The 9,676-nt window shown below is 39.3% G+C and overlaps 1 protein-coding gene across 1 annotated transcript in view; it reads left to right on the top strand.

Moving 5' to 3' along the window:
- Positions 1-9,091, top strand: part of GNPAT (glyceronephosphate O-acyltransferase) — a gene marked incomplete at its 5' end in the record, with an annotated part of 16,923 nt that extends 7,832 nt beyond the window's left edge. Inside the window, 8 exons of the mRNA XM_008942375.1 lie at positions 538-761; positions 3,101-3,346; positions 3,990-4,069; positions 5,891-6,031; positions 6,966-7,065; positions 7,157-7,250; positions 8,532-8,593; positions 9,048-9,091. Coding sequence (XP_008940623.1) covers positions 538-761; positions 3,101-3,346; positions 3,990-4,069; positions 5,891-6,031; positions 6,966-7,065; positions 7,157-7,250; positions 8,532-8,593; positions 9,048-9,091 — 991 coding nt within the window. The remainder of the gene's footprint in view (positions 1-537; positions 762-3,100; positions 3,347-3,989; positions 4,070-5,890; positions 6,032-6,965; positions 7,066-7,156; positions 7,251-8,531; positions 8,594-9,047) is intronic.
- Between the last annotated feature and the right edge of the window lie 585 nt (positions 9,092-9,676).

Below are 9,676 nucleotides of genomic sequence, written 5' to 3'. Positions count from 1 at the left end.
TGCTGAACCCATGTTGGGTGGGCAGAGGCTTACCGTGCTTGTGACTGGCTGTTTCTGAAACCGGTTGTTACTTGTGTAGTTTCAGACTGTATTTAGAAGATGCCATTTTAAAATTTAATAGTGATGCATGAGCCAGGCAAAGCTCTGTTTTCTGAGAATTTGGTGGGTTTGCCACTTAAAAATTCTGCCTTTTCTCCCTTCTTGCTTTATTACTGCAAACTGTTATGTGATTGTGTGCCAGGGAGCTGTTACTATGACTGGATTTGATGGCTTTTGGTTGTGTGTTTTTTTTTTTTTTTTTTTTAAGATAGTATGTGTACAACCTCAGTACAGAGATCTGTGTTGCAAATACTGTCCTGAAGCTACTGATGTTTTGCTCTGTACTTGTGTTCTATGTAGCACATAGATAAAATCACCCTCCAGATGTTAGGTGCTGTAAAGTAGTCATGGATCTGGGAACAATACTGAAGAAATAAGGATGTGATTTATACTTCAGTTTTTGGAGCTCTTCATCTTTAGCTGTATTATTTTTTTCAGGCATCTTCCCCAAAAGCCGTCTGAGGATATCCAGGAATTTGTCAGTGATGTAGCTTATAAAATGGAGCTCCTGCAAATAGAAAACATGGTTTTGAGCCCGTGGGTGCTGGCTGCTGCTGTCCTGCTCCAGAATTTGCCAGCTGTGGATTTTGAACTTCTAATAGAAAAGACCCTGTGGCTTAAAGGCTTAACACGGACTTTTGGAGGATTCATTGAATGGCCTGGTATGCAGAGAAGTGTTATTTCTGTTCCTTTTGTTGGTTCTGAAGGACAATTTATATTTTCTGTGAAAGCAATGTGTGGTGACAGCTTTACAGAGCGTTTTCCTCAGAGTTGTAAATGGATTTTAGGATATGCTAAAATTGATGCTAAAATCTGAAAAAATTTTTTACTTCACCTGTAGAGGATAATACTTTGAAAAACAGGTGGAAGCAGAACAGATATTTTACTGTTATATCCTGAAGTGTGGAATGAGGGGGAAATGATAAGCAATTTGTGTTTGCCAGGTGTCTGCCTTTCTGAACACTGTGTAAGTCACAGGCAGTTACCTGATCTGCAGCAGTTAATTTGGTGTACTGCTGTGTTTATTCCTTGGTACTGGCTACAGTGTAAGTTGTGACTGTCGCAAAGAACTAGTGGAAACAAGTGGGTGAGAGCAAATCAAAATGGTAAGTTGTTTATTTTTAAATTTCACTCTATCCCCAGAAACAGTGATGACTTTGGGGAAGAAGGCTTCTTTATTTATACATTTATACACACAGATTTTTTTTTTATGCATATAATATACACACATATATAAAAATATGGGCCGATGAAAGGTTGATTCTCCTTCCAAACTTTCTGAGTAATTGTTATAAGCTTCTCTCTATGAGCCAAGGTGACATAGGTAATTAATTTTAGAGCCCTCAGGATATAAATGGTAAAGTTAACAAGGAAAAAGAATGTGTTATGCAAATACCTTCACCTTTTTACAGTAGGTAGGCTTAAACTATAGATCTTTGCTGCTGTTGTTATATGTATAATCAAGGATCCCTATTGTTACTGCAATACAGAGATAGGAGCAGGCTGCAGTTGTAACAGAACTCCATCATTTCTGGAAGAAAACCACTTGTCCTTTCACGCATCTGCACTGCAGTGCATGCAGGCAGAGTCTGCTCCTGCCAGACTGGTAAAAGGAAGAATTTCATGGCAATAATTAAACATAATTTAGAATCTTACTGCACAGTAAACTAAGAAGCATACCATATTTGGGTTTGCTTATTTATTTTATTTTCTTAGCAACAGTGAATAAACATTTGCTTTAGTAGAGTTGTGATGTAGTCAAGGAGTAGCAAATGGACATGGTAATGAAATGGAGGAATCACAACTGAGCAGATTTTGCTGAAGTGTGCTGGCCCTGCTCTAGGCATAGAAACAAGGCTTTCTGTTTTGATTTGTGTTGTCAGTAGTTTGAAAGAATAAAGACATTTTAAAGGCTTATTTGGCAACATCAGCAAGTCAGCAACTACATGTACCCTGTCCATTCTTCTGTCTCCAAACAGCTGGTTGTTTCTGCCTTTCCATACTGGTTGGTTGTTACAGGCAGAATATTTGCTTGAACTACAAAATTACTTGCTCAGGCTGCTGCTCTTACTGCATTGAGAAACTTGGGAACTTTAATAAAACTGGAACAAAGTAGGCTGAAGGAGCAAGTAAGATGCAGGGAGATTCTATGTGAAATTTATGTTAAGGGGAAAAATTTATTTTTTTTTTTTTTTTGTCAGAGGCTTTATTGATTTGATGTACTTGTGATGCTGCAAACATGTAAAGAGTATTTTAGTGTTCAGTAAGAAGTTTTTACTGCCTCTTTCCTTGCTTCTCAAAGAGTTCACATTTGATATAAGAAATGTTTTGGTAGTGTTTGAAGTGTAAGGTGTTCTAAAAATGTGAATGTATTTTCAAGACTTGAGATGCTGTGCTTTATCCAAATAAAGTTTGTGGTGTGTCATGCTGACAAAAAAGCTTGACCAAAGCCCACAGATCTATGAAACTCATGCCTACCTTTGAAGAACTTTGTTGTCTGTAAGAAAAACCACAAACCCACACACTTCCTTGCTTTAGGTATTCTAAAAGGATGGTCTTACAAAACAACAAGAGATTTGGTATTAAGTATGGTCTGGTTTCTCTTTGAGCAGGTATATTATGTAACAATACTTGTTAGGATTTCTTTAAACTTACTTTGGCATGAGGTCTTCCTTTTATATGAGAGTTGAGGAAAAATATTAAAGAGTTATGCATCCAATTCAAACTTGTTCCAAAGACAAGGGAGTATTTGTCATTGTTAGCAAGTGGGAGAATTTAAAGGCTTTAATTACAGAAACATCTGTATTTTTTTCTCTCCATCTCATACTATGCCAACGTTGCCAATTCCTGGTATGAATTATTTTAGGTCATCTCTCTAACTGAATATTTGGTGTAATAGTTGGTCTTCAGTGATGAAACTGAAGTACTGGTGAATTTTAGATGGTTTCAATAGATTTGTGTTCCCTTTTGCACCTTTCTGAGTGTTGTGTTTTCCTGCTAGATAACCTGTGTGCCAAAAAAGTGGTTGTGTCTGGCCTCAGCCTGCATTCCAACATTGCTCGCCTCGTGGATGGCCACGTGGTGCTAAACGACAAAGGAGTGGAAGATGGAGCCGTAGGGGAAATAGTCTTTAGGCGTGCTCTGGCCATCCTCATGTGTGCCACCTACAGAAACCAGCTGCTGAACGTCTTCGTGCGTCCATCCCTGGTGGCAGTTGCCTTGCAGATGACACGCAGCTTCAGAAAAGGTAAGTTTGGGTAGCTCTGGGAGCCCACTGGCATTGTTCCTTGCACTCTCAGCTGTGAGAGGAACATGAGCTTCCTGCAGCTGCTCGTGGGAGCTACACAAGACCATTGAGCAAGGTCCCATGGTGTAAGGTGCATATGTTTGGAGGGGACAGGACTCTTGCCTTTTTTGTTTGTTTGCCCTTTGATACTTTTGAAATTAGGTATATTCTGCTGAGAGGGCAGGGTTAAGAGGAGCTGGTCACGGTTCCTAAGTGTTTTATTTTGCTGGCATTTAGCAGATGAGCTTTATAGGCTACAAATTACAGCTCACGCTTGCAGCCAGTTCTCCGTCTGTCTTCTTTTCCCACTGCTGTTTCTGAAGTATTTTAATACTTTGCAATACTTAGCTCTTAAACCTTCCAGAACACATACCTTAGTTTTGTGCAGTGTCTGATAGTGATATTTAATGCATCTTCTGAGAAGCTACCACCCAATTTTGGTAACAATTGACTCAGTCAGAGTGATTCAGGCAAGTACTTGCTGTTCTTTTGTTTTATTTGAAGTAGGTACTCTTATCTAAATTAAGGAGTAAATGGCTTTTTATTTGCATGTTTTAAATGACATTTTTAAACAACAGTACTTCACTTTTTTTTTTTTTTTCAGAGGAAGTCTATAGCTGCTTCAGCTTCTTAAGAGATGTTTTTTCTGATGAGTTCATCTTCTTTCCTGGAATTTCATTGAAGGTAAAAACATCCTTTATACAAAAATACTGGTAGCCAGAAATGCAGGTAACTAAAATAGCATCTCATTTCAGGGCTCTGGCCAACAGGTGCTTTGTGGTAAACATCTACAGTGTTATCAATTTCATCTGTTAGCGGGAGAGAGAACTTAAAAGGAGGTCATTTGGTCAGTTGCTAAACATTAACTGAATCCATAAGTTTGCATGTGCAACCTTTCCCCCCTCCTCCCTCCAGCAGAAAATTAAAAATCCTGAAATTGACCAGTTCTGAACTATTAAAATTAACTGTCTCAAAAGTCTGACTTTTTTGCATAAAGCTACCAGTCTTCCAGCTCTGATATAAAAATATATGTAAAGCAGTCTCTTAACTGAAATGTAAATACCATCCTCTTGAATCTGCAATTATGAAAGAGACCTTAGGCTGTGAAGACAAAAGTGTTAATGCAGATTTAATTGAATTCTGTCATGGAGTGGATGGGTTCTGTCAGTGCAGAAGCAAGACAGGAATTCTCATTGATAGTACACCAGGAAAATTTTTCCTAAAAGCTCCTTGTAGACTGTGTAGCAGAGGGGCACTGCTGCTCTTCCAGTACGTTAAACTAGGTATTATACCAACTAATGATCAACCATTGTATGCTCTTACTATCTCTGACAAACAAGGTTTGCAGTTCTAAATTTCAGCACCTGTTGTCCTCTGGTTGATGATGCTCCTTCTAATGCAGCCGTGATCGGTTGCTTTGTGCAGCTCCACGCGTGTGGTCTGTGATGGCAGGGCCACCAGAGGACTCTGCCAACACCCAGAGCCTCCTCTGCTGGAGCACATCTGTGTGCAGCCCCTCCTTGACCACGCAGCATGGCCATATCTGCTCTGTAGTGCTTATACAATGGCCAATGCTCCTCTTACATGCTCCTTACAATGCTCCTCCTTAGAGTCTTGTGGAAGCTTTAGTTGCATTCTGTTTTCTTGGAAGGAGTTTCCCCTTGTTTCACCCCCCTGCCCCATACAACCATTACTCAAAGCTAGCATTGTTTCCTGCACCCTGCCTTATTACAGGGCTCAGTATGTCTCTGTGCTTCTCTTACATTCTCAGAGAATTGGATGTTTTTTTAAAAGGCTGATTGGCACTGTTATGTTTAGTTTTCATTATTACTGCTTGCAGCTTTTTTTAAGCACTCAAGCCAAGCAGAGAAAAGGAATTTGACTATTACTGACTTGATGGAAGTCAAATGAAAGAGTTGCTATAATGTTAAGGGATCTCTTAGCAGCTCACCCCTCTAGTTATCCATGTGTCTGTCATGTCATGTTTTCTGTGTCCTGTGTTCCCTCCCCCTTATGCTGATATTGGCAGTAAAATGGTTTTGTCATTGACATTTCCATAGTCTGTAACTTGTGGCCATTGTCTCGCCTCTTGTAGAGGGCAGGTCAGTGAACTACGTTACCATTTATCACAAACAGTGGACATGAGATAAACACAAACCCTGACTTTAAAAATAAATGAATGAGTGAAAACCACCTGCAGTGAAAACCCTAAGCCAGACAACCTGACCCTATTTGGACAAAATCCTGAGGGATTTCAGGCTGGCTCTTACACTAGTAGCCACAACAGCTTTCTTTGCTCCTAGGCCTGTTGTGCACTGCATTTAAAACATGCTCCTACTGCCTCCTTATAAGGGTATTTCTCGTATATAGGAAAATTTTGGTTTGAGTGTCTTGAGAACCGAGTTCAAAAATGGAAGTGGTGTCATGTTGTGTGTTTTTTTTGTGTGGCAAAACGCAGCTGCACTTACTGTAGATACTAAAATCTGTCATGCTTCTCTCCCGCAGGATTTTGAGGAAGGATGTTTTCTGCTCACAAAATGTGATGCCATTCAGACAAGTCAACAGGAAATCTATCCTACTGACAAAGGAAGTGCTACAGTATCTTTCTTGTCAGCTATGTTCAGACCTTTTGTGGAAGGTTATCAGGTACATGATAGTTCTTCAGAAAACTGTCTCTTTTTCATCCTGTGTTTTATAGGGAAACAAGAAGAGCTGTGATACTTCTGCATTATAAATAGTGACTATCTGCATGACAGTGCAAGAGTTGAGAAATAGCACTAACAAATACCTTAAACACCACCTTCTGCCTGATACTAGCTTTTCCCTCAGACTTTCCAACTGACTCAAGCAGTAACTACCTTGTAATGTGATGACCCATCACGGGTTTGTGTCATGGGGAGTGTGCTGCTACCAGGTTCATTGCACTTTCTTACAAGGAGCTCTTGCATAATTCATTTTATGTTGGCTATTGTTCATTTTTCCTGCCCAGGTGTGGAAATGAGGTTGCATCTCATATCTGATGGCTTTTTGTGAGTCATTAATTGTATCCATACCTTTTAAAATTCTTCTGGTTTTCCAAGGTTTTAATAAGACCGAACACTTACATTCCTGTAATAAGCAATGTATACAGAAACAGGAGGCTAAAGTCTCAAGTGTGTTAGCATAACGTTGGTGAGACTGTAGGTGTTTGGACCTAGCAGAATCTGTTAATGATCTGGTGTGTGATTTGGCTGAACTGTACTGATTTGCCCAGTTTTTCTCACCTGTTAAACAGGCATTGCTTTAAAAAAACTATACTGTTTTTGACTGTGCGAATAGGAATGTTAAATTAATGTCTAAGGTAATTACTGTCTAAGTAATTAGACAGTAATACTGAATCGTATTTTAATTTTGGGATTCTCATGACTGTTAAACAGTAATAAAAATTTCAGATGTCCTATGTAATTACACCTTTTGAGTTTATCTCCTGCACTTTTCAAAGTGTAACAGTGTGACTTACTTATGGGAGCCCATCTGTTTGCAATAAGCTGACAATCAAAAGTAAAGAGGTGCTAATTTTATTTTTTTTTTTTAATGTTAGTTAATTTTCAGATACCTCTCAAAGGAAACAAAAGAAGCCTTTACTGAGAAGCAGTTTATACCTGGAGTCCGCAACTTTGTTTTTCAGCTTCTTGAGAAGGGTTTGTATGACTGTTAGGCAGTATGATTTTACAAGGGTAGCCTGTTAAAGGACCACTAGTGATAAAACTTGTGTTTCTGCTTCCTCTGTAGGGAACACGCAGTGTTACGAAGCTCTGTCTTCAGACATGCAGAAAAATGCCTTGGCAGCTCTTGTGCAACTAGGTGCAGTGAAGAAAAAGAAATTGTAAGTAACGTTGGCCTTTTGGTGTGTTTAAGTCAGTGTGTGGTCTTGCTGGCAATTTTTAATGACTGAGCTACCAGTATGAAGCTGAACAGGAGAACCCTGACTGCTTGATCACCCGTCAGCTGAAGGCTGGTTGGAATTACCTGAGTCTTGGTGAGGACCCAGGCAGTTCCTTTCTGTACACCTTGTAGAGGCAGAAGTGCAGACCCTCATAGTGAAGACACTCCTGTGAGACCCAGCAACAAAATGCATTAACTCACTAGTACGCTTCTACTGATTGCCTTTACCTTTTGGTTTTTACAAGCTTCTGTCAAGGCTATGATAATAAGCAAAGAGAACAGTCCTAATTTTTAGTAGAAGCATTACTCTTTGTGTTACAATGAGCCTCATCAGGCAATGTAAACAATAATCAGGAATACTGCTAATTTGGGGAGGTTTAAGCACTAAACTCAAACTAATTTAACTGAAAGCTTAGTCATTAAAATCTTTTATTACAGCTCATAGTATATAGGCCTAAGGTTAAAACCCAGCTGTTATGCAAAAATATGGTTACACATGCATTTCCTGTTATCAAATTAATTTGTGTTGTGGTGCTTCTCATTGTATTTAAAAGTATAACTATGGAAGTCCTTGATACAGCGAGTCCTCACATTGTCTTGAGCATTTCACAGAACAGAGCTGGCAGCTGATGACCCTGAGCTCTTTCCTTACACCTCTGTTCATGAAATTAATTGGTCAGCTCTTGGAAAGTGCGCGCAGTACTGTTGTTGTTCCCTCCCCTGCCACGTCGCTGTGCTGAGTAGATGTCTGACGCTAAATTCTCCTCTCAAGTTAAAGGAATAAATCAAGTGCAACAGAATTTGACATCAGCTGAAAATTTGGTTCAGTTTCGGAGAGACAGCCTTGAAAATTGTAGGGTTGAAAACAAACAAATGGTTGGACTAGATGACCTTTGGAGGTCCCTTTCAGCCCAGACTTTCTGTGATTCTATGATTCTCTCCCTGTGGTTGTCTCTGATAAAAATTAAGGAAAGAGAGAGAGATGTGGGCACTGCGAACAAGCAGAAGGATAAAGAAACCGTAGCTGACCTTGAGTTTACAATATGTTTAGAAGTCCTTAAAGTTAGTATATGTTAGGATGCTTTGAAGTCCTTAAAGTTAGTATATGTTAGGATGAAAAATATGACTTAATTATGAAAATGCTTAATTCAGATTATTTGTATAGAAATGACTGGAATAAGAAATATTCATTGAAGAAGCAATTTTTGTCTTTTAACTGTAGGTCCAATGGATTCACTTACAATGTAAATCAAGAGGATGTTAGTAAAATTCTGGACATGTTTGGTAAGTGTTCTCTAATTAATCTGAAGAGAACTTCTCTTACTTGATGATTACTTGATGATCTTAAAGGGTCTCTTCCAACTGTAATGTTTCTATTACTTTGGGACATGGTTTAGTGGTGATGGTAGTGTTGGGCTGATGGTCGGACTTGATGATCTTAGAGGTCTTTTCCAACCTTAATGACTCTGTGATTCTCAAGTTATAAATTACTTCACGCAATGCACGTACATTAGATGTAGTGTTTTGTTCCCTAGAGATTTTTCTGTATAGAAATCCTAATGATTTTTTTTCTTTTTATAATACTTTTTTTGGTGTCATTGACTGCAGCTTTCTATCTCCCTTCTCTGTTTGAAATACCATGCAACCCAACAACCAAGGAAAATGGAGCAAAAAGTAGTTTAATGGAGTGGTATTTACAGCATTTTGCTAAGTGTTTACAATTTTTTTTCCCCATTAGATGCTAGGATACCCGTACAGAAACCTGTGGCTGCACGACTCTGAGTGGTTCCTGGTGCCAGGGACTGGATCCACATGCCTGCTGAGAGCACCCAGCACCCGGCCAGCCTGCGAGCCCAGGGTCAGTGGGGTGCCCTCCAGAGGCGGGGCTCTCTGTCACCCCTTACAAACTGTTGGCGCCGAGGGTGGAAGTTGTATTTGTACCCTCACTGTATTTTGCTTTTTTAAACAGATTAAACATTATCCTTTTTTTTTTTTTGGATAAATATTTAAAGACACATGCACAGTAATGGCTACTTAAATACGTTTTTCTAGACTTGTAACGAGGAAGGTGGTTGATTTCAGGTATTTTGTGGATGTGAAAATGTAACCAGGGAACTAAAAGACTTGCTATTAAAATTACTATTTAGAAAAATGCTTTGCTGGCTGGCTGAGTGTAACATAAGCACAAATCCAATCTTGGACAACAACCAGAAATGCTTATTGTGCTGAGTTTGTTTTTTTTTTTTTTTTTAGGCAAGCTGGCATTATTTTAATTACTTCATGAATGTTGTCTTTCAAACGCGAATTAAAGCGGCGTTGCTAACGTGTCTGTTGTTTCACCGCTGCGCGGCAAGGCGAGGCCGGCGG

Source organism: Merops nubicus, unplaced genomic scaffold, assembly GCF_000691845.1.
Source record: "Merops nubicus isolate BGI_N331 unplaced genomic scaffold, ASM69184v1 scaffold29386, whole genome shotgun sequence".
NCBI lineage: Eukaryota > Metazoa > Chordata > Aves > Coraciiformes > Meropidae > Merops > Merops nubicus.
The sequence above is the reverse complement of the archived record's forward strand: the minus strand, read 5'-3'. Positions and strand labels throughout refer to the sequence as shown.